The 26,150-nt window shown below is 43.1% G+C and overlaps 1 protein-coding gene across 1 annotated transcript in view; it reads left to right on the plus strand.

The window, feature by feature from the left end:
• Positions 1 to 26,150, plus strand: part of SLC2A13 (solute carrier family 2 member 13) — a 310,239-nt gene that overhangs the window by 187,312 nt on the left and 96,777 nt on the right. Inside the window, exon 4 of the mRNA XM_077471319.1 lies at positions 16,339 to 16,447. Coding sequence (XP_077327445.1) covers positions 16,339 to 16,447 — 109 coding nt within the window. The remainder of the gene's footprint in view (positions 1 to 16,338; positions 16,448 to 26,150) is intronic.

Below are 26,150 nucleotides of genomic sequence, written 5' to 3' on the forward strand. Positions count from 1 at the left end.
CCTCCACTGTACAGATCAGTACAGAGAGGGGAGAGAGGACATGACGCCTCTTTGTTTACAAGTGATCGCTCTGTCATTTGACAGAGCAATCACACTGTAAACGGCCTGGGTGTAGAAAGATAGCCACCGATTCGGAGCTAGGCCAAAGCCACGGCCTTTCCTAAGGCCGAGACCTATATAGGCAGCAGGCAGTACCCAATTAATCCCAATGGGGATTCAGGAGTTATAGACCTCTGTGCGCCCATATCCAGCACCAGGCAGACAAGCCCCTCCATCTCAGTGAAATCTATATAGTCATTAGGCTACAGAAAGATCACTATCCAGTCAAATTTTCCAAACTTTCAAAGATGGTTGGTGGTAATATGGGATTCCATAATCTGATAGAATAAGACTGATAGAATCATTTGTCACCAGGATCGCCTCAACCAAATTATTTTCTGTCTCCCTGGTGTCAGGGTTTGTCATGTGGTGGACTGGGTTGATAAATTACTGGAAGGGGCTTTGCATGACGCAGCTGTCTTGGTCCACGTTGGAACCAATGACAGAGTATATGGAAGATGGAGGCTCTTTAAGAACCAATTTAAAGAACTAGGCTGCGAGTTGAAGGGAATGACCTCCAAGGTGATATTCTCTGAAATATTGCCTGTGCCATGCACAACACAGCAAAGACAGGGGGATATTAAAGAGCTGAATGCATGGCTAAAGACCCGGTATAAGTTTTTTTTTTAGAACACTTGGCTGACTTTTCATTGGGGTGCAACCTATATGCTAAAGATGGTTTACACCTAAATGGAAAGGGGTCTATTGTGCTGGGGGAGAGGTTTATGGGAGGGTTGGTGCAGTATTTAAACTAGGATTGTAGTGGGAGGGTGAATTAGATTATAATGGGTCAGACAGGGGTCAGCCCCTATTGGTGGGTGGAATGGGGAAAGATGGGGGGAGGCTATGGCAGATGATATGAAGGTTCCTATGTTACAAACAACCATTGGAAATGGTACTATTTGTACTTAATTAAAAATTTTGCAACAAACGTTTGCAAAATGTGTGTATGTATTCAAGTGTTTGTTCACCAATGCCAGAAGTCTGCCAAGCAAAATAGGTGAGTTGGAAGCTCCGGTGCACGAAGAGAACTAGGATCTAATTGGCATTGCTTAATCTTGGCTTCATTCTCATGACTAGGCTATTAATATTCCTGGATATTCTCTCTTTCAGAAAGACAGGGTAAAATGGAGGGGTGGTGGTGTCTTTCTCTACGTGAGAAGTGATCTCAAAGTGAGTGTGAAAGAGGACCTAGTTGATGGAGAGTGTGATAAGTTTGACGTATTATGGGTGCAACTGTACATGGGTGTGCGTAATACTAAGGTTTTCTTTGGAGTTTCTTATAGACCTCCCAGTGTTAATGAGGAGGTGGAGACTCGGCTCCTTGCATAGATGGAAAGAGCTGCAAGGGCTGGGACAGTGATAATAATGGGGGATTTTAACTACCCAGAAATTTATTGGAGTAATGGCACTGCTGGGACAGTTAGAAGACAAAAATGTATAAACCTATTACAAGACAATTTTATAGTCCAGTTTATTGAGGCTAGGAAGGACACTTTGCTTGACCTGGTAATCTCAAACCATGCAGAGCTTATTACCAATATTCATATAAAATAACATCTGTGTAGCAGTGGCCATAACATGATTTCATTTAATGAAAGCTGTAAATAAAAACAATTAACTTTAACCACTTTCAGACCGGACCATTTTGCTGGTAAATGACCAGAGGTCTTTTTACACTTTGGCACTGCGCTGCTTTAACTGGTAATTGCGCGGTCATGCAATGTTGTACCCAAACGAAATTTGCGTCCTTTTCTTCCCACAAATAGAGCTTTCTTTTAAAGGTATTTGACTGACTCTGCGATTTTTATTTTTTGCGATATAAACGTAAAAAGACCGCAAATTTTGAAAAAAAATGATATTTTCTACTTTTTGTTATTAGAAAAATCCAATAAACTCAATTTTAGTCATACATTTAGGCCAAAATGTATTCAGCCACATGTCTTTGGTAAAAAAAAAGTCAATAATTGTATATTTATTGGTTTGCGCAAAAGTTGTCACATCTACAAACTAAGGTACATTTTCTGGAATTTACGCAGCTTTTATTTTATGACTGCCTATCTCATTTCTTGAGGTGCTAAAATGGCAGGGCAGTACAAAACCCCCCCAAATGACCCCATTTTGGAAAGTAGACACCCTAAGGAAATTGATAAGAGGCATGTTGAGCCCATTGAATATTTTATTTTTTTGCCGCAAGCGATTGAATAATGACAAAAAAAAAAATTTTTTTTTTTTTTTACACAAAGTTGTCACTAAATGATATATTGCTCACACATGCCATGGTTATATGTGGAATTGTACCCCAAAATACATTCTGCTGCTTCTCCTGAGTACGGGGATACCACATGTGGTCGACTTTTTGGAAGCCTAGCCGCGTACGGGGCCCCGAAAGCCAAGCACCGCCTTCAGGATTTCTAAGGGCATACATATGTCATTTTACTCCTCACTACCTATCACAGTTTTGAAGGCCATAAAATGCCAAGATGGCACAAAACCCCCACAAATGACCCCATTTTAGAAAGTAGACACCCCAAGCTATTTGCTGAGAGGCATGTTGAGTCCATGGAATATTTTATATTTTGCCACAAGTTGCGGGAAAATGACAAACTTTATAAATTTTTCACAAAGTTGTCACTAAATGATATATTGCTTACACATGCTATGGGCATATGTGAAATTACACCCCAAAATAAATTCTGCTGCTTCTCCTGAGTACGGGGATACCACATGTGTGGGATTTTTTGGGAGCCTAGCCGTGTACGGGGCCCCGAAAACCAAGCACCGCCTTCAGGCTTTCTAAGGCCGTAAATTTTTAATTTCACGCCTCACTACCTATTACAGTTTTGAAGGCCATAAAATGCCAAGATGGCACAAAACCCCCACAAATGACCCCATTTTAGAAAGTAGACACCCCAAGCTATTTGCTGAGAGGCATGTTGAGTCCATGGAATATTTTATATTTTGCCGCAAGTTGCGGGAAAATTACAAACTTTTTTTTTTTTATTTTTTTTTTTCACAAAGTTGTCACTAAATGATATATTGCTCACGCATGCCATGGGCATATGTGAAATGACACCCCAAAATAAATTCTGCTGCTTCTCCTGAGTACGGGGATACCACATATGTGGGACTTTTTGGGAGCCTAGCTGCGTACGGGGCCCCAAAAGCCAAGAACCGCCTTCAGGCTTTCTAAGGGCGTAAATCTTTGATTTCACGCCTCACTACCTATTACAGTTTTGAAGGCCATAAAATGCCAAGATGGCACAAAACACCCACAAATGACCCCATTTTAGAAAGTAGACACCCCAAGCTATTTGCTGAGAGGCATGTTGAGTCCATGGAATATTTTATATTTTGCCGCAAGTTGCGGGAAATTTACAAACTTTTTTTTTTTTATTTTTTTTTTCACAAAGTTGTCACTAAATGATATATTGCTCATGCATGCCATGGGCATATGTAAAATGACACCCCAAAATAAATTCTGCTGCTTCTCCTGAGTACGGGGATACCACATGTGTGGGATTTTTTGGGAGCCTAGGTGCGTACGGGGCCCCGAAAGCCAAGAACCGCCTTCAGGCTTTCTAAGGGCGTAAATCTTTGATTTCACGCCTCACTACCTATTACAGTTTTGAAGGCCATAAAATGCCAAGATGGCACAAAACCCCCACAAATGACCCCATTTTAGAAAGTAGACACCCCAAGCTATTTGCTGAGAGGCATGTTGAGTCCATGGAATATTTTATATTTTGCCACAAGTTGCGGGAAAATTACAAACTTTTATTTTTTTTTCACAAAGTTGTCACTAAATGATATATTGCTCACACATGCCAGGGACATATGTGAAATGACACCCCAAAATAAATTCTGCTGCTTCTCCTGAGTACGGGGATACCACATGTGTGGGACTTTTTGGGAGCCTAGTCGCGTACGGGGCCCCGAAAACCAAGAACCGCCTTCAGGATTTCTAAGGGTGTAAATTTTGGATTTTACACCTCACTACCTATCACAGTTTTGAAGGCCATAAAATGCCAAAATAGCACAAAACCCCCCAAAATGACCCCATTTTGGAAAGTAGACACCCCAAGCTATTTGCCGAGAGGCATGGTGAGTATTTTGCAGCTCTCATTTGTTTTTGAAAATGAAGAAAAAAAAAAATAATGTATATTTTTTTTCTTTTTTTCAATTTTCAAAACTTTGTGACAAAAATGAAGGTCTGCAAAATACTAACCATACCTCTCGGCAAATAGCTTGGGGTGTCTCCTTTCCAAAATGGGGTCACTTGGGGGGATTTTGTGCTATCTGGGCATTCCATGGCCTCCGAAACTGTGATAGGCAGTGAGGAATGAAATCTAAAATTTACACCCTTAGAAATCCTGAAGGTGGTGCTTGGATTTTGGGGTACCGTACGCGGTTAGGCTCCCAAAAGGTCTCACACTTGTGGTATCCCCGTACTCAGGAGAAGCAACAGAATGTATTTTGGGGTGTAATTTTACATATAACCATGGCATGTTTGAGCAATATATCATTTAATGACAACTTTGTGCAAAAAAAAAAAAAAAAATAATAATAATGTATTTTTTCCACAACTTTTGTCAAAATATAAAATATTCCATGGACTCGACCTGCCTCTCAGCAAATAGCTTGGGGTGTCTACTTTCTAAAATGGGGTCATTTGGGGGGGTTTTGAACTGTCCTGGCATTTTATGCACAACATTTAGAAGCTTATGTCACACATCACCCACTCTTCTAACCACTTGAAGAAAAAGCCCTTTCTGACACTTTTTGTTTACATGAAAAAATATTTTTTTTGCAAGAAAATTACTTTGAACCCCCAAACATGTAGTGTTTTTTTAAAGCAAAAGCCCTACCGATTAAAATGGTGGGTGTTTCATATTTTTTTTTCACACGGTATTTGCGCGGCGATTTTTCAAACGCATTTTTTGGGGAAAAAACACACTTTTTTTTATTTTAATGCACTAAAAATCACTATATTGCCCAAATGTTTGATGAAATAAAAAATATGATCTTAGGCCGAGTACATGGATACCAAACACGACATGCTTTAAAATTGCGCAGAAACGTGCAGCGGCGACAAACTACGTACATTTTTAAAAGCCTTTAAATGCCTTTACAGGTGACCACTTTAGATTTACGGAGGAGGTCTACTGCTAAAATTAGTACCCTCGATCTGACCTTCGCGGTGATACCTCACATGCATGGTGCAATTGCTGTTTACATATGCCACCAGACCAACGCTTGTGTTCCGCGTTGCGCCTTAGCAGGGGGGGACAGGGGTGGTTTTTTTTTTTTTTTTTTTTTTTATTATTTATTTTGCTTTTTTATTTTTTTTTTAAACTGTTCCTTTCATTTATATATATTTTTTTATGATTTTTATTGTTATCTCAGGGAATATAAATATCCCCTATGATTGCAATAGGTAGTGACAGGTACTCTTTTTTAAAAAAATTAGGGTCTATCAGACCCTAGATCTCTCCTCTGTCCTCAAAGCATCTGACCACACCAAGATCGGTGTGATAAAATGCTTTCCCAATTTCCCAATGGCGCTGTTTACATCCTGCAAAATCTAAGTCATGAAATGCTCGTAGCTTCCGGTGTCTTAGGCCATAGAGATGATTGGAGCCATTCTGGTCTCTGATCAGCTCTATGGTCAGCTGGCGGAACCACCGGCTGCATTCTCAGGTTCCCTGTTGGGACAGGAGAGCCTGAGAAAACCATGGAAGATGGTGCGGGGGGGGGGACATTCCCTCCCACTGCTTGTAAAAGTAGTCTAGAGGCTAATTAGCCACTAGGATTGCTTTTACATAAAAGCCGACCGCTGGCTGAAAAGAATGATACCAAGATGATACCTAAACCTGCAGGCATCATTCTGGTATAAGCACTCAAAGTCCCGCAACATACCAGTATGTTGCTGGAACTGGTTGGGCATATATTGTATTTTTTTTTTCATGCAGCCTGTGGGCTGAACGAAAAAAAAATATTGATCGGTGGGCATGCCCACCATTAGATACCACCCTTCATCCACCCACTTTCTAATGGTGGGCATACATGCACCATTTATATATGCCGAAGCATGGGGGCATCCTCCCGCAAAAGGTAGGAGCAGATCGTTCCTCCACCCCGTATGCCCCCATGCTTCGGCATATATGCTCTTTTTTAACTGTGGTGGTGAAATCACCCCCGACAGTGCTGGAGTCGCGGCTTTATGTATCGTGGGAGCAAACGCTGTTGCTGTCAAGATAAATAAATCCGCTCTGCAGCAGAATGGCGTACCTGCTAAGCAAATGATGGTTAACAATAAAACAAAGTAACATTACAGTATAACAGTAGGACTTACCATACCTGCAAAGCAAATACAAAAAAAATCGCAAAAAATAACACATTTAACACAATCTGTGCCTAAAATATATATATGCCGAAGCATGGGGGCATCCTCCCGCAAAAAAGTTATGCCGCGTACATACATTCAAACTTTTCCACGGGCAAGCCCTCCGTCGGAATTTTGACTGTATGTACGCGGCATTAGGAGCAAAATCGATCCTCCACCCCTTATGCCCCCATGCTTCGGCATATATGCTCTTTTTTAACTGTGGTGGTGAAATCACCTCCGACAGCGCTGGAGTCGTGGCTTTACATATCGTGGGAGCAAACGCTGTTGCTGTCAAGATAAATAAATCCACGCTACAGCTGAATGGCGTACCTGAAAACAAAAAATGGTTAACAATAAAACATTGCAGAATAGAATACAGTACAAAGGAGCAGAACAATAGAGAGAGAATAGAGAGCGAGAGAGAACAATAAAACGACAACTATTTTTGGTTTTTTTATTTTATATTTTTTTTGGTTTTTTTGGTTTTTTTACTTTTTTATTTTTTTTTTTTTAACACTTTTTTTTGTAACTTTAACACTTTTTCTGTTGTAACGGTTCCAGCGGTTTGGGTCTCTCAAAATGTGATGGCATCTTGGGAGACCCTGTGAACGTGTGCCTAGCTTGTGCAATGCTGTACCCTGCGCTAATACTCAACTAGTTCATGGTAGCGTTCAAAACACTCACCCTGACAAAGACCAGGATTGCCAGGACAGCGGGGACAATAAGAACGGGTGTCACGCCTAAATCCGCGCTTGCTACAGACACGACATCTTTTTTGGGGGGCTCGTTGGGTAGGGGTACTCGGGAGGACATAAGAATAATGCCTCTCATGCAGCCGGCTTACTGCATCTGGTAGGGGAAGGTGAGGTGGAGCACCGCCTGGATACAGAAGGGCTCTGCAGATATCCTCCTGGAATTTGAGGAAGGATCCAGTCCGTCCTGAAGCTTTGTGTAGTACATAAGCATTCAGTATAGCCAATTGGAATAAATAAACAGACACTTTTTTGTACCAGCGTCTGGACTTACGGGCAACTAGATACGGCGCCAACAACTGGTCATTGAGGTCCACCCCTCCCATGTTAAGGTTATATTTGTGGACACAGAGAGGTTTCTCCACAACACCAGTCGCCGTAGAAATTTGGACCGTCGTGTCTGCATGAAGGGAGGTAAGAACGAAAACATTCTTATTATCCCTCCACTTCATAGCGAGCAAATTATTACTGCGCAAGCAGGCTCTCTCCCCCAGCCTAAGACGGGACTCTACAAGCCGCTGGGGAAAGCCCCGGCGATTAGGTCGCACGGTGCCACATGCTCCAATCTGCTGATCAAACAAGTGACTAAAGAGTGGCACGCTTGTGTAATAATTGTCCACGTACAAGTGGTACCCCTTTCCGAATAAGGGTGACACCAAGTCCCACACTATCTTGCCAGCGCTTCCTATGTAATCAGGGCAGTTCTCCGGCTCTACGTGACTATCTCTTCCCTCATAAACCATGAAACTACGTGTATAGCCTGTGGCCCTGTCACAGAGCTTATACATCTTGACCCCGTATCTGGAACGCTTGTTGGGGACGTATTGTTTGAAGGACAAGCGACCAGAAAATTTAATCAGGGACTCATCAACGCAGACAACTTGATCGGGAGTAAACAAGGCTGCAAAACGTTGGTTGAAGTGGTTTATGAGGGGCCGAATTTTGTAGAGCCGATCATACTCAGGGTCTCCACGAGGACGACAGAGTTCATTGTCGCTGAAGTGCATGAACCGCAAAATCATCTCGTATCGTGCCCTGGACATGGAAGCAGAGAACACGCGCATATGGTGAATTGGGTCAATGGACCAATATGACCGCAACTCACTCTTTTTGGTTATGCCCATGTTGAGGGAGAGGCCCAGAAAGATTTTAAATTCGGAAACCGTAACTGGTTTCCATTGTCTGGCAAGGGCGGACTGGGGAATAGTGGCGATGTGTTGAGCAGCGTACAAATTGGTTTGGTCCACAATAGATCTAAAGAGATCTTCGGTGAAAAACAGTGAGTAAAAGTCAAGTGTCGTAAAATCAACTGTTTCCACGTTAATGCCAGGTTGGCCAGTGAATGGGGGAAGTACGGGTTCTGCAGAAGTGGTGGGCACCCAAATAGGATTGGCGAATTCTGCAGGAAGGGCACTATGGGTACGACGGGCCTGTCTTTGTCTTCTTCTTGGTGGCAGCGGGACACTACTTGTGCTTGCCACCTCGCCAGCTTGAACTGCACTTATGGGACTCGCCACGTCACCACGTGTTACTGCAGTGCTGGATGTAGGTCCAGGGTGTACTAGGCCGCTGGTGCTTGCCAGTTCACCAGAAGGTTGAGCGGCTCTAGTACGTCTCTGCTCCATACGAGTGACCTGCGGTTCCTGCACCTCAACAACAGAATACATACGGGATTGGGCACACCTGTTCTTAACAGCGGCCTCATCTCCGTCGTCAGAGCTATCTGTCATGGAGCCGCTGTCCTCTACAGGATCGTATTCTGAGCCTGAATCTGACAGATGAGTGACGTCCTCTTCACTATCTGTCATGCTCAGAAACGTGTAGGCCTCATCACTAGTGTACCTTCGCTTTGCCATTTTGGGCTCTAAATTTAGGGGTACACTAGTGAGACTCACAGGTAAAAAAGCACCTAGCCTGTCAGCGACTGTTTCAAAACGCTACAAAAAAAACTGTTAGCGATCGCAGGGATCAAGCCTGACTCTGCGAACGCTGCAGTTATGTGTGTTGTGTTTTGTAAGTGACAGTGATCGATCGATACTGCACTTGGGTGGGCTGGGCTGGGCTTGGCGGAGGGGCTAAACGCAGGTGCTAGCGGGTATCTGGGCTGATCCCGCTAACAATGCGTTTTGGGAAACCTAAAATGCTGGCAACGCTAATATATATCTGATCAGATACTATATTACTAAGGGAGGTGTATGCTTTGCGCGTGGGTGTTAGCGGTACTGGCACTAACCTGACGCTGGGGCGACGCAGGCCTTATCTGACCCTAAAAAACTTATATCACCCGCCGGGTGATCAGGGGGTTAAACCTTTATTAGGTAATAAATGGCGGGTGCCCTGAAACAAAAAAATATAACTAACCAACCAGCGTCACCTGTAACAGTTATATGGTGATCACTGGTGAAAGGGTTAACTGGGGGGCAATCAGGGGGCTATGCGGTAGTATATGGGGGTCCCTGACGCTATAAAAAGCTGCGGCGAACCCAAATACTTACCTGCCTATCTAGCGTCACCTGTGACACTAATACAGCGATCAGAAAAAAATCGCTTATTAGTGACACTGGCGACGGGGGGTGATCACGGGGTTAAACCTTTATTGGGGGGGTTAGGGGGGCACCCTAGAGCTAAAGGGGGCTAGCCCTAACTGCCCTAACAGTTATTACAGTCACAAATGACACCAATGCAAAAAAAAAAAAAAAAAAATAAAAAAAAAAAAGTGTGCCTGGCGTGTTCTACTGTTAGTGTAGTGTTAGGTGCAACTCACCGATCCTCTCTCCTCCGTGCCGGAACGAAAAAGACCGACACGAGGAGAGAATACATCACTTCCTCTCCTGTGTTTACATTACAGGAGAGGAAGTGATGTCACGGGGGATTTTCATTCGTCGGGAGCGATCGCGAGGGGGTGGCCATGAATGAATGGCCGTCCCCTCGTCCGGGATCGCTCCCGAACGAATACCGACCGCCGCAGGCACCGGGCGGGGGCCCGATCGGGCCCCCGACCCGCGGGAAGGCAAGGACGTACATGTATGTGCTTATGCCTGCCCGTGCCATTCTGCCGACGTACATCGGCGTGCGGCGGTCGGCAACTGGTTAAGAGCAAATTGGGAGGGAATATTGGCATCAATGGACACAGAACAGAAATGGTCATTCTTCTAAAAGACTGTATGCAAACTCAATGCAAAGTATATTCCCATAGGCAATACGTTTAAAAGGCTAAAAATAAAACCTATGTGGCTCACGGCCAAAGTTCAAATGTCTATAAATAATAAGAAAAGAGCCTTTAAAAAAAATATAAAAATGAAGGAACACTATCATCGTTTAAATGCTACAAAGAATATAACAAAATACGAAAAAGGTAACTCAAGGATGCAAAACTTCAAAATGAACGGCAGATTGCAAAAGATAGGAGAAACCACAAAAAAGTATTCAAATACATTTAACAGTAAAAAGGTCAGGCCTGAACATGTAGGCCTTTTACAAAATAATCTAGAGTGGGTGACTGGGGACAAAGAGAAGGCTAATTTATTAAATACTTTCTGTGTATACAAAGGAGCCTGGGGGAGCTCATGTCCATAATGAGGGTGGTATTTGCACAGCCACAAATGATCCACAATGGCTCAAAAGTGATATGGTCCAGAAATATGAAATATGAAAGGGGTCCAACTGGATTGGCGTAGGGCCAATGTGGTGCCCATATTTAAAAAGGGATCAAAGTCTTTACCAAGTAACGATAGACCTGTTAGTTTAACTTCTGTAGTCAGAGTTTAATAAAAGATCACATAGACGAGTTCTTGCTGGAAAAAAATATTTTGAGCAACAGACAGCATGGATTCATGAAAGACAGAAGTTGTCAAACAAATCTGATTTCTTTTTACAAGGAGGTAAGTAAAACCTTGGACAGAAGAGGGCTGTGGACGTGATATTTTGCAAAAGTGTTTGACACAGTTCCCCAGACACGACTAATGTATACGGTAAAGTCTACAGGCTTGGAACGATCAATTTGTAAATGGATTGAAAACTGGCTAAAAAAACGAATTCAGAGAGTAGTGGTTAATGATTCTTACTCTGAATGGTCTAAGGTTTTTAGTGGTGTATGCCAAGGTTCAATTTTAGGACCTTTACTTTTTAATACCTTTTATAAATGATATAGGGCCTGGGATTAAGAGTTAAATTTTTGTCCTTGCAGTTGACATCAAGCTATGCAGTGGATTAATGTCCTTACAGGATGTCTCCAATTTACAAGCCGACCTCCTAATTGGGTAACTAAGTGGAAAATGGGGTTTAATGTTGATAAATGTAAAGTTATGCACTTGGGGGCTAAGAATATGCATGCATCATACATGCTAGGGGGAGTAAAACTGTGGGAATCCATAGTGAAGAAAGATCTGGGGGTTTTGGTAGATCATAAGCTCAATAATAGCATGCAATGCCAAGCTGCGGTTTCCAAAGCGAGCAAAGTTCTTTCTTGTATTAAGAGAGGCATGGACTCCAGAGAGAGAGATATCATTTGCCCCTATACAAATCATTAGTAAGACCTCATCTGGAATATGCAGTTCAGTTTTGTCGTGGGAACTGGCAAAAGTGCAGAGAAGGGCAACCAAACTGATAAGAGGCATTGAGGAGCTCAGCTATTGGAGAAACTGAATTTGTTCCTTTTTGAGAAGAGGAGATTAAGGGGGATATGATCAACATGTACAAATACATAAGTGGTCCATATAGTGAACTTGTGTTGAGTTATTCACTTTAAGGTCATCACAGAGGACAAGGGGGCAGTCTTTACGTCTAGAGGAAAAAAGATGTAATCTTCAAATATGGAAAGGTTTCTTCACAGTAAGAGCTGTAAAAATGTGGAATAGACTCCCTCCAGAGGTGGTTCTGGCAAGCTCAGTAGATTGCTTTAAAAAAGGCCTGGATTCTTTCCTAAATGTACATAATATAACTGAGTTCTAACATTTATAGGTAAAGTTGATCCAGGGAAAATCTGATTGCCTCTCAGGGGATAAGGAAGGATATTTTTCCCCTGCTGTAACAAATTGGAGCATGCTGTTATTTGCCTTCCTCTGGACCAAATGTGGGTGAAGGATTGTGTATATGGGGTAGTATTTTTTATTTTTTTTCGGTTGAACTAGATGGACTTGGACCTTGTTTGGTGAGCTGACCAAAGAAATATTAAAGTTGAAAATAGCACAGCCAATTGCTTGGGCTGCTGAGCTCCCCTGCTGTAAGTTCAGATAGTGGAAAAAGTCCATCAGCATTGTACGCTTGTTTTATTGGGGAGAGTAGACCCATCTGCCAGTGCAAAAAAATGAAGTAAGGAGAGCCCTGCGGGGAAGCCCTTGATTTTTGTAATTACTGATAGATTTCAGCTGATGTCTTGACTTTCCATGCTTTTGTGCACCTCCCTTTCATGTGTCATTCCATTTTATTACACATAACTTAATTTTATTGCAATAGCTTATTTGTTCTGGTTTCTTTGTTATGTATGGATTACATGGGTTGTTACCGACAAGTGTGGAAAATTTCATGTCAATAGCACCTTTGGAAATATAAGTACCTTGAAAAATTGTGGCACGTTTAATACTTATTTTAACCACGGTATACACTTGTATAAACAAAAAATAAAATAAAACACAACCCCATATCCATTGGTGAAAGTATCTAACAAATTCATCAGCCCCTAGCCACTCTCTGACCATCCAAGCAACTGCATAAGGAAGGTGCTCCACCTCTATTTAGGAAAGTGGAGAGACTATCTTAACATAGTGGATGAGCAGAGAGGGAGCAATGGGAGCTGAAAAAAAAAAAAAAAAAACCTTAGTAGGCCAATTATGAACACCTTCTCTGGCTACACGTAGCCCTCTTCCCCTCTATCTCAGCTTACTATGGGTTAATAAAACACCAACCTTCAGGAGGTATATGGACGAAGCCATCCAGAGAAACTCTTTCACAAAAATAAAGCATGAGAGGCCAGCCAATTTTTCAGCCCCTAGCCACCACTACTAATCTAGGCATCTATCTTGAGAATAAAAGTAAATAGAAGAAAGGTTAAATAGAGGCAGGAGGTAAGCCAAAGACGAGCGTCATCCATCATTGTCTAGCCATCCTAGTTGGCCATATTGATGGCACATAGCCCCCATTCCTGGTGACTTGCCCTAAAGCACACACCACCTCAGAGGGGGTGTCAGCAAAGCCATCTATTATGCATCTGGTTTAAATAAGTATTTTGTTACCAATTCATTTCCCAAAAACTAGAGAATTGAAAGGCACTTGTATAGACAGTGCCCTGATATAGAGGAAATTTCAACATGTCCAACAGGTTTGGATGCTCGCCCCAGGTGGCACTGTCCATAGATAAATTCTGTAACCAGTACCTCAGGATGATTTTTGCAAGTCACGATGAGTGATTAAATTAACGACAGCAGTGTCGGTCATGAATATAATACTCATGTAACCCTGAGTTACATTAAACAATAATTATGCAATTTGTGCTGTCTCTCATCTCCCGCAGACCCGGGTTACTAGGTAAGTATGCCAGAGTCCAGGGTTCCCAAGTCTGTGGTTCCGTAAACTGTTGCATTGGGGCTCTGACCAGGAATCCAGTTCAATTGGTTCAATACCCGTATTTTTACAGAGTTTATTTTTATTTTATTTTTTTACACATGCAGGCCCAGTTCTGCAACTAGCTATTGCTGCAGGTTTAGTACTTTAACTGAGCAATTACCTTCTGCTCTGCTTTTTTGTGTGGATGCCCTAGAACAAGTACTGAGACAAATCTCCAGCATGGCTCTAAATTCCATTCACATGTGCAGAATCTTGTGGCTCAAAGCCTGGTCAGCAGAAGCTACCTGTAATTGACCACTTAAAAGTCCTACATGCTCTTTGAAGAAGGGTGTCTCTTTGGTAAAGCACTTAAACGCTAACTCCACTTTCATGGGGAAAAAAAAATAGCAAATAAAGAAAAAAATAATATTATAGCACATATAATTGCAACATTAATCATATTGTAATTGAATGTTATTAAAAATTACCTTTCCTTTTCAATCTGCACCAACTGTAATTTTCTGAGAATGCATTGCAATATGGCTATCTGGAGTTGTTCTGTAAACAGAATGTGTACTGATCACTCCCCAGAAACATTTTCTGCTTGTGTGATTGGCTCACCAATTTTCCCTGAAGTCTGCCTAAAGCCGCGTACACACGTAGCCATCTGTCCGACGTACTTAGTCTGGCGGACTTCCGCCAGACTGTCCGTCGGAATTTCCGAACGGGCTACTTGCCCGCACATGGCACTTTTTCAGCAGACTAATACGGCGTACTAAGTCCGCCGTACTATCCGCTGTACTTTCGGAATGAACGGACTCGCCCACACATGCGGAGGAAAGTCTGCTCATTTCGAGCACGTCTCCAGGTAGGCGGGGCCCGCGAAGGAGACGTCGCTGGCCCTGCCGCCTGGTATAGACTTAAAGGGGAACCCCAACGCCAAAAAAAATCGGCGTGGGGGTCCCCCCCAAGTCCACAACAGACCCTTGTCCGAGCACGCTACCCGGCCGGCCAGGAAAGGGGGGCGAGCGAGCGCCCCCCCTCCTGAGCCGTACCAGGCCGCGTGCCCTCAACATGGGGGGTGCCACCCCAAAGCACCTTGTCCCCATGTTGATGAGGACAAGGGCCTCTTCCCGACAACCCTGGCCGTTGGTTGTCGGGGTCTGCGGGCGGGGGGCTTATCAGAATCCGGGAGCCCCCTTTAATAAGGGGGCCCCCGGATACCGGCCCCCCACCCTATGTGAATGAGTATGGGGTACAATGTACCCCTACCCATTCATCTGTAAAATAAAAGTACAAAAAAAAACACAACACACGAGATAAAATACTTTATTGCACAGCTCCGGGGGTCTTCCGTCTTCAGGGGTCTTCTCGCCGGACTCCTCCGCTATCTTCTTGTAGCTCTTTTGCTAGCGGAGGAGTCCGGCTTTCTTCCTCGCCGCCGGCCTCTTCTTCCGACTTCGGGGGTCTTGTCCCCCTCTTCGGTTCTTCTGCCGGGCCACCGCGCCTTCTTATAGCTCTTTTACAGGCGGTGGCCCGGTCTTCTGTCGCCGCCGCCGCCTTCCGTTCTTCTTCTTCCTGTAAAAGTTTGCCGGACTTTTCCACCGCATTGTTTGATCCTGTGTACGCGGCATAAGATACAAATCAAGCCAACTAATTACTGGCTTTCAGATGGAAGCAATCTGGCCCCCCCACAGCCGCTGGATTGCTTACACAGCCCACCCCCACCTCCCCATGTTTCCCGGGCTCCACTTGCCTATCTGCAGGCCCAGTACTGGCATGGGGGGTGCCATCGAGTAGATGGGAAGGAGCTGAGTGGACATACCTCCGCTCTCTTCCCCTTCTTATTGACCCGGAAGTGACAGATAAAATGTCACTTCGAGTTCCCCTTTTCACTTGGGAGGTACATGGTAGGTATAGGAAATGCTGTTTATTTTTATTAAAGTTATTAACCGAGAAAGTGGTTTGCTTTCCTCGCAAAAGCAGCAGAAATGTTTGGTAGATTTGCCTACAAACATTCCTAGAGTTGAGCTTTAATTTTCTTTTGAGATAAACATTGTGTTTTTTTGTTTTTTTTTTTGATTGTGCCATAACACAAACAACTGGCTTTCAGGATAGATACCGTATCACATTGTCACTTAGGAAAACTACACAAAAACATTCAGGCAACTCTGTGTCATGGCTTGCTACCTGACAGCGGTTTGTATTTGTGACAAACTGTATTCCATACTTCCCTTATACTTAAAAAGGTTTCGACGCACACAATTAAGAAACAAGATAGAACAAGCAATGACTACCTTTATTCAGCATGTGCAGATACTTCTACCATGTTGCAAGAATGACAACCTTTACATCTTGACTATATATAGGACCTTTGATAAATGAGATGCTTTTCAATTGCTGCTTGACCAGCGCAGCAAATTGAACAGGGTAAATGATATGGTAATTTTACATATATTATTCCACAAGTGTGATGTTTCAGAAATATGCAATTTGTTACTTGGTTATTGTTGTAAGAAGTTTTTCGAAAGTAATTTTTCTCTTTTTTTTCCCCCTAAGGCGGACCTGTTATCTACAGAATGTTAATCTATCCTCCAACACGTCGTGCTCTATTTGTTGGTTGTGGATTGCAAATGTTTCAACAGTTGGCGGGCATCAACACAGTCATGTATGTATTTAATTTTCCAAATGACAAAGATTGAGATAATGTATGACACACTCTGAGCCCCCATTCACATAAGTGCCATTTCTAAAGTAGCTACTGTCACGCTGCACTGCACGACAATGGAAATCACATTCTCTTTGGTGCATGTTCACATCAATGCCGTGCAGGTACAGTGTGTTTTTATATTTCAATATTTTTATTGGAAAAGAAATAAAGTCTGGTAGGAACAGATGTATTATTGGAACAAAGCCAATTCTCAGGCTGGCAACATAGTAATACAAAGGCACGAAAAATATGACCACAAAAGATAACTGTCATCCAACATTACATCAAAGAAGCATGTTTTAGGCAAAAAAAATAAAAAATCTCAGGTTAACCTGCAAGGGTTGAAAATACTATCCATCATCAAGACAAAACAATCATCGTCAAAAAAAGAAAAGAAAACAAAAACATAATCCTGAGTAGTAATGGGACCGAACAATCGCTTCTCATTGGAAATCAGGAATACAACTATGGATGATGGAGAGCAATAACAAGGGCATGGTATATGGAAAAGGGGAAGGGGGGAGGACAGTAATTGGTAAGGAGCCACAGAGAAATCCGGACAGTGATTCATGAGATTATCATAGGGTTCACTACTGTGTGAGGCCCCATGAGCAACCAAATGTACCGTACATGTAGGTACCGGAAAAGGAGGGAAATAATGAGGAAAAAGAAAGAGAGGAAGGAGAAGAAGAAGAAGAAAAAGGAGAGGGTCATCTCAGAGTTCATTAGAGAGTCAATAAGATCCACGGGTCCCATATCTTATCACATTTTTTGGAATTATTACAAGGCATATAAGTGAGTTTATCATTAATCATGATCCAATTGAGTTTACTTCTAACGCAATTGAGTGTAATTACCGACTGTTTCCAATGTACAGTGGTGTGAAAAAGTGTTTGCCCCCTTCCTCATTTCCTGTTCCTTTGCATGTTTGTCACACTTAAGTGTTTCGGAACATCAAACCAATTTAAACAATAGTCAAGGACAACACAAGTAAACACAAAATGCAATTTGTAAATGAAGGTGTTTATTATTAAAGGTGAAAAAAAATCCAAACCATCATGGCCCTGTGTGAAAAAGTGATTGCCCCCTAAACCTAATAACTGGTTGGGCCACCCTTAGCAGCAACAACTGCAACCAAGCGTTTGCGATAACGTGCAATGAGGCTTTTACAGCATCCTGGAGGAATTTTGGCCCACTCATCATTGCAGAATTGTCCTAATTCAGTTACATTAGAGGGTTTTCGAGCATGAACGGCCTTTTTAAGGTCATACCACAACATCTCAATAGGATTCAGGTCAGGACTTTGGCTAGGCCACTCCAAAGTCTTCATTTTGTTTTTCTTCAGCCATTCGGTGGTGGACTTGCTGGTGTGTTTAGGATCATTGTCCTGCTGCAGAACCCAAGTTCGTTTCAGCTTGAGTACACGAACAGATGGTCGGACATTCTCCTTCAGGATCTCTTGGTAGACAGCAGAATTCATAGTTCCTTTTATCACGTCAAGTCTTCCAGGTCCTGAAGCAGCAAAACAGCCCCAGACCATCACACTACCACCACCATATTTTACTGTTGGTATAATGTTCTTTTTATGAAATGCAGTGTTCCTTATACGCCAGATATACTTGGACACACACCTTCCAAAGAGTTCCACTTTTATCTCATCGGTCCACAGAATGTTGTCCCAAAAGTCTTGGGGATCATCAAGATGTGTTGTGGAGAAATTGAGACGAGCTTTGATGTTCTTTTTGCTCAGCAGTGGTTTTCTCCTTGGAACTCTGCCATGCAGGCCATTTTTGCCCAGTCTTTTCCTGATGGTGGAGGCATGAACGCTGACCTTAACTGAGGCAAGTGAGGCCTGCAGTTCCATGGACGTTGTTGTGGGGTCTTTTGTGACCTCTTGGATGAGTCGTCGCTGCGCTCTTGGGGTAATTTTGGGCGGCCGGCCACTCCTGGGAAGGTTCACCACTGTTCCATGTCTTCGCCATTTGTGGATAATGGCTCTCACTGTGGTTCGCTGGATTCCCAAAGCTTTGGAAATGGCTTTATAACCCTTTCCAGACTGATAGATCTCAATTACTTTCTTTCTCAATTGTTCCTGAATTTCTTTGGGTCTCGGCATGATGTGTAGCTTTTAAGGATCTTCTGGTGGACCTTACTGTGTCAAGCAGCTCCTATTTAAGTGATGCCTTGATTGTGAACAGGTGTGGCAATAATCAGGCCTGGGTGTGGCTAGAGAAATTGAACTCAGGTGTGGACAACCACAGTTATAGTATGTTTTAACAAGGGGGGCAATCACTTTTTCACACAGGGCCATGATGGTTTGGATTTTTTTTCACCTTTAATAATAAACACCTTCATTTACAAATTGCATTTTGTGTTTACTTGTGTTGTCCTTGACTATTGTTTAAATTGGTTTGATGTTCCGAAACACTTAAGTGTGACAAACATGCAAAGGAACAGGAAATGAGGAAGGGGGCAAACACTTTTTCACACCACTGTATAGCAATTGTAATTCTCGCTGCCAGCAATATATAAGTAATCCATTTCACAGATTTTCTGGGCACTTCATCAGGCAGTTTGTGAACAAGAGCTGCTTCTGGAGATCTGCGAATGTTCATCCCCATCACTGAGTTTATTAGATTAAATATCCTAATCCAGAACCTAGTCACGAGGGGGCAATGCCACTAATTATGGTTCATCGTCTCCAACTGGCCACACTGTTGGAAACAATTCGGCGCAGTGAAAGGATGCATTTTCTATACCCTACTCGGAAACCAGGTACCAACGCAGGAGTGTTTTATAATTATTTTATATTAGTCGTATTGATGAAAACTTTAGATAAATTATAAGCAATGTCCTGCCACTCAGTCAGATCAAATGTAAGGTTCCAGGTCCCTTTCCCATTGATTCATATAGGCAAGTTTTGAGTCCGGCTCAGCGAGAGAGGCGTATACTGCAAATACACGCCCCCTCTGGAAGCCCCTGGCTTAACAAGATAGTTGAAAGGTTGTGAGTGTAAGGGGTCCCACCAGTAGGTTAAGTTTACATCTGGCAAAGGATGCAATTTGATTGTATCGGAATATTTCACTAGGAGGCATTTGCAACGTATCCTTAAAATGTTGCAAAGTGTATATTTGATCTCGCCAATTCTTAATATCCCCTTATTAAGCCATCATTGAAATAATCTTGGTATCAATCCAGGTGGAAACTCTGGGTTACAAAAAATGGGAGCTAGTGGTGTAATCAGGGATGATAAAGGGCTGCAGTGACGTGTTCTGTCCCAAACTGTTAAAGAATGTGATAGAGAAGGACATAATATAGGCGGGCTTAAATGGCTAGGAAGCCACATTAATGATCCTATGTCAATTGGATGGCAAGAGAGTGCCTCAATAGAGACCCAAAGGGGGACTGAGCCTTTAGTGGTGTTCTAGGCTAATTGGTCAATCTGGGCTGCTTGGAAATATGCCTGTAGATTAGGAAGACCAAGCCCACCCCCAGATTTTGGGGTATAAATCGTTTGTTTTTGCATCCGAGGCCTCTTGTTACCCTACACAAATCGCAGAACTTCAGCTTGTAGACATTGTAAATCTCCCCTCGGGATTTCCACAAGTAAAGTTCTAAAGTAGTAAAGTTGTCTGGGTAAGAATGTCCTTTTGAACAATTTTAATTGACTTGATTCTGCCAAACCATGAAGTTACAGGTGTGCTTTTATCAAAAAATTACAGGTGCTACTTTGGTGCAGTTTCAGCGTGATTTTGGCCACATAGACTTTAATGGGATGCACCAAAAAAGCATGTAAAATGCATGTACATGGCAAGGTTTTATGTATAAAATCTAGTTTCCATCTACAAAAAAAAGACTCGATACAAAATCGCACTGAAAATTGGATTGAACTGCAGCTGCAGTAGTGTGAACCTATGTCAGTCTGTAAGTACAGCTACGGCAGCTCCCATTTTTTTTTGTTGTCAGAGGATCCTTAGACAGTCATACAACCATTTTCAGGATTAATTAGACTTGTGTAAAACTGCATCTGGATGACAAACTACCTGAAACAATTAGTTGTCTTTTAACCCTTTCACTGCCAGGTCGTACGCCGTATGGACCTACAGATGTGCCTGCAGGTGGCCATGTCCGTACGCCTTATGGACCTAATTTCTCCCTCTGCTATAAGCTCATGGTCACATCAATGACCAGAAACTTATAGCAGACTCTGCTGAACAATTCTATAACGCCGATCAGCGGATTACAATCCGTTAATCAAAGTTATTAACCTCAAATGTGACAGCCCCACCCATGCCGCCACTTCCCTGACCTCCCCCCCACTCCCTTTCATCTAGATCTACTCCCCCCACTCTCCTTTACTATCTCCTCTCCCCTGCAGCACTGATTCCCCCTCCCCTCACACTCGATCCAACCTCCCCCCACACTCGATCCAACCTCCCCCCACACTCGATCCAACCTCCCCCCACACCCGATCCAACCTCCCCCAAACCCGATCCCCTGCAGCTACCATCAGAAGTAGGCATCCATCCTCTTCCACTCCCGCTGGCTTCAGATGCTGCATGGGGCTTAGGGGGAATCCAGATGTGCCCCCCCTGCGATTGCTCCTATGTCTACTGACAGCTGATACATAGTAAACCTTGAGTGTTACTATGTATCAGGCTGTAATTTTTTAAATGAATGAAAGGAATCTTTATACAGATTCCTTATTCATTCAAGCATAGTACTGCAGAGAAAGGGACTATCTTCAGTTCTTTTCTCTGTCTCAAAAAAAGAGATATAGGGGTCAGCTCAGACCTCTGATAGCTCACCAAATACCCCCCCCAAAAAAAATACAACTGTAAAAAAATGTAAAAAGTAAAATAAAAAATAAACATAGTAAGACCCAGTGGTGTCTGGTGCTAAACTTTTTTGGGGGTGCGGTAAACAAAACACCCTGCCCCAGGTCCACCCACACTCAGCCTCTCCGCAGTGATGGTCCTCCCTCGCACTCACCCCTCCATGGCTTCCTTAGCTTCTCTTCCCGGCCATCCCGATCCATCCTGCTTTGGCCAGGAGGAGAAGCCAGAACGTGATATCCAATATTTATTCGCTATTGTCACAAGTAGGTGGGTTCAGGGTACAATGCTCTGCGCTCCAAGCCCAACCTTTTTCAAGCCAATTAGAGCCTCTGGCTCTAATCATGTAGCTAGAAAAAATAAAAATCATACAAATGTATGAGTCCCGCCCCAAACAGGGGGGCAGTGCCCCTAATGGACCGGATGCTTCTCGTAAGACGCCCTTTAAATGGTGCATGGCATCTGTCTGCTGATCCATGCTGAGGCGGATGACAGGTCTGCGTCCTCTCCGCTGATGTGGAATGGACACGGACAAAGACCGCTGTTCTCTATGAGGTGGTCGGATGGTAGCGGACTGCCTGTACATTTCCATCGGATACCATCCGATCCAATCTGCTAGATGGTTGGAAGTATACAGTGGGCAGGGGTTTCTCTTGTAAATGGGTGTACTCACTTTTGTTGCCAGCGATTTAGACATTAATGGCTGTGCATTGTTATTTTGAGGGAACAGCAAATTTACACTGTTATGCAAGCTGTACACTCACTACTTTGCATTGTAGGAAAGTGTCATTTATTCAGTATGTGACATGAAAAGATATAATAAAATATTTTACAAAAATGTGAGGGGTGTACTCACTTTTGTGGGATACTGTATATAAAGCAGTCAATGTAACATCCACTTCAGATAAATGATTCACTGTAATTCAAAGAAGAACTGCAGTCTGCTCACATAATTAAAACATCTTTGCCATTCTGAGTTTCCCTCCAACCACTTCGCAGATTATTTTTTCTATATACTGTGATTCTGTACTTGCCAAAATGCTGCAGAAATCTCCCTCCATTAGGTCTGGCTGCAGTAGTTTTAACTGTGGGCAGCTGAAGTTGCTGCCTGTTCACTTCCTGGATTTACACGCACATATCCAGCTCTGCAGTTTTCATTTGCCCTCTTACTCACCACCCCCCCCTTCCTGGAAAACTCTTGTGAGAGAGAGAGCTATGCATGATGTCGTAACCCTAGGCTAATGACCAGACAAGAAACAGTAAGTGGGCTGTATAAGGTATTTACTGGCAGGAAAAAAATATTTTACTATCTAAAGTTAAAACAACAAGAGCAGAAGATTTAATAGATGGTAAGTTGAAAAAATGACTGAAGGTCCGCTTTAAAGAAGTTCAGCTTTAGCAATATGTTGCTATGCAGCAGCCTCTGCACCTCTTGTGACAGTGGGCAGGGGTTCCTCTTGTAGTTCTCAATGGACTATGAGTGTGCTGATCAAAAGGTATGGGCAGAAAGCTGACCTAAGATTCAGTGACCACAGGTGCAATGTTTTGCAGACTCCTCTGCAAAACAAATAAAAATAAATTATAAATGCACAATTGTTACCCCGCAGAACATGGGCATTTATTTTTACCATTGTTTATTTTTTATTTTTTTTTTAAAGGTGAACGTATCCTTTATGCATACACCTAGAAGATTCATCTGTGGTACATGTGTGGTGAATGTAATATTCACTGAATTGTAAATACTATATATTAATCGTACTTTCTGCACATGGGTAAGGGTGTTATGTCACATATTTAATTTCACAGGAAAAAAAAAACACATTGAAAATGATTCTGAGTAGAATTTGCAAAAAATATTTTAAAAACGCTGACAACGCCATTAGAGGGACCACACTAGAATTTAGATCTGGGGATCTCTAGCTAGATTATCATCTCATATCAAGTCAAGCTAGTTCTCCAATACAACTGCAGATACTTTTAGTATCTATACTGGTCTTTGATCTGAACCTGTATTATTGTCCAGTTGATCTTTTTTTTTTTTTTTTTTAATCTTTATTTAAGGTATGCGGGTTACACAAAGTGGCATAATATCACATACATTGATCAACTACATCAAATGATGGGCCATAACAATAGCCCTTCAGAATTTTCAAGTATCTTAATGATATAACAATCTAGGTTCCCTTATAGTGTCCCGGTAAATCAGAAAACAGTGGTTCCAAAACTCCATACTATGAATATATTTTACATTAATCTGTACTGCGATGGGAACCGCTTAGCTATAGAGAGTGATAAAGTTATTGGACCTATGAATATCTTACTAAAGGTACTAAAACAGGGCATTATAACCTGATATAGGGTGTGGATTCGCTGGCACAACACCAGTGGAACACCGCCAACAAAGAGAATTTTCTCTTTTTTAGGGAAGGAAAGTGGATGACACCAGAGGTGTCAGTGGGGGAAAGAAAGATCTGAAAAGCTATAAGAAGGAACAGTTAGGGGGGGAATAGAAAGTTCCGGCAAGGCCGACAGCCCGAGGCCCTCCACTCTCCTTTTGGTGAGTCATTCAAAAGTAAGACTTGTATTCAGTGTCCAGCGAGTGTTGTGTTCCTCTTCTTTATCCCCTATGGCAGCTGTAAGATGCTCCATCCGCTGAATATCACACACCCTGGCAAACCACTGTGACACTGCCGTGTCCCAGTTCCAGTTTGGGCACCACATCTCCAGCACAGAGGGCTATGTCTTGGGAATATTGAAGCTAACACTGATGGGGTCTTATACCAGCGCGTCAGGATCTTGTAAGTGATCTCCTGATATTTGCTACACAAGGACGATTTATGTGCAAAAAGGAGGATGCGGTTCTTTTGATCCTCCGTAAACATAATGTTGAGATCTCTCTCCCATTTTTTCAAATATGGGGGATCATGTTGTGATGTGTGAGCCAGTAAGATGTATGAGTAAGAAAGAGATTTCCGTACGGGATCCTCTCCAAGGCACAGCTCTTCAAAGGACGTAGGCTGTCTTCGGAAATCCCCAGTTTCCGCGAGGGATCGGAGGAAGTGAGAAAGTTGTGAGATCTTCCATCTGCCCAAAATGGAAGCATTGAGGGTAGGATAAAGGCTTGAGAGGTCTACCAACTCAGAGGGGCCAAGAAAGGAAGAGGCTCTAACCAAGTTCTGTTCTAACTGGAGCCGGAAGGACCTGTCAGATATACCAAGTGCGAAGTCCGGGTGTCCAATTATAAGTGTTAACGGGGAGGGAAAGCTGGCCGTCTCTGCTATCCTAAAGTATCTGTGAAGCTCCTGCAAATTGGGCTCGATCAGAGGGTGTGGGGAGGAGAATTGTGAGAACCGGGTCCCACACCAAGGTAAGCCTGCTAAGGGAATTGGCACTGTTTCTTGTTCCAGACAGACCCATAATTTGTGGGGTAAATGCCTACACCAATCCACTACTCTGTTCATGTGAACCACTGTATAATAAAGAGCTGGATCAGGGAGGCCAACTCCACCTCTGGTTTTTGGTCGCTGTAGAAGTGATCTCTTAAGCCGCAAAGGCTTGCCCTGTCAGACATAGTTAATGAAAGTTGTATGTAGCTTACTAAAGAAGCTCTGTGGTATCTTAATTGGCAAGGCTTGTAGAAGGTAGAGCAGCCTCGGCATGATGTTCAGCTTTAAGATATTCCATCTACCGAACCAGAAGACTGCCATATTCTTCCATCTATCTAAACCAGATGAAAAAACATTCAGGAGAGGCTGGAAATTAAGTTGGTAGATGAGATTTAGGTTAGAAGGGATCTTGGTACCCATGTATAGAATAGCCTGAGTCCACCGGAAGGGAAAATTGTTATTAAGGTGAACCTGAGAACCAGGTGTGAGGGATACATTGAGTGCTTCTAATTTTTGTAGATTGATCTTGAAGTCCGAAAGGTCACCGTATTGGCGCATTGCAGAGAGGAGGACCAGGAGGGAGGTATGCAGTTCTGAAACGTTGTGGCTCTTGCCACAATGTCTATTGTCCTTGTTGTGTTATCCCGCACTTCTCTGTTAAATCCAACCTGGTCTAGGGGGATTATACGCTGAAGGACAGAACCTAGTCTCTTAGCCAAAATTTTTGTGAACTTAAGATCACAATTAAGCAGAGAGATAGGCCTGTAGCTTGCACAGAGAAGCGGGTCTTTTCCTGGCTTAGGGATAACGGTGATGCTTGCTTGCAAAAGATCCGGTGGCATGGTATGGGTCACCAACTGTGCTTGGAAGGTTTTATAATATGAAACTGTGAAGCTATCTGGGCCGAGCGATTTCCCCTTCGGAGACCCCGCAATAGCGCTCGCAAGTTCATCTGTGGTTATTGGCTGCGAGAGCAGCTCTACCTCCTCCGCATTCAGAAAAGGCAGGTTTGCTGCCGCCAGATATGCTTCTATTGCCTCCATTCTTTCCTATGGTCCGTCTGTTGAAGAGCGGGGGTGCCGATTATAGAGGGCTTCATAGAAAGAGTGGAAGGACTCTGCCATCTTCCTGGAATCATGAATTTTAACTCCTGCTGGGGTGGATAAGGCAGGGATGTAGGATAAATTGCGTTGGGTTTGAATGGCGTTAGCCAGTGTTCTGCTACATTTGTCTCCGTATTCATAAAAGGTCCTACGTGCCTTCAGAAGTCTGTTCTTAGATTCAAATAAGGCGTGTTCCCTGATTTGTTCTCGAAGACTGGTTACTTCTGCTTCCAGGACCCTATCTGGATGTAATTTATGGCGTTTTTTCGCGGTCATGGAGTTTTGAAAGTAATCCGGACAGTGTTTTTGCCCTGGCCACCTTAAGTCTGTGGTCCAG

This window comes from Lithobates pipiens, unplaced genomic scaffold, assembly GCF_037356315.1.
Source record: "Lithobates pipiens isolate NorthernLeopardFrog02 unplaced genomic scaffold, aLitPip1_a1.2 Scaffold_8, whole genome shotgun sequence".
Lineage (NCBI taxonomy): Eukaryota > Metazoa > Chordata > Amphibia > Anura > Ranidae > Lithobates > Lithobates pipiens.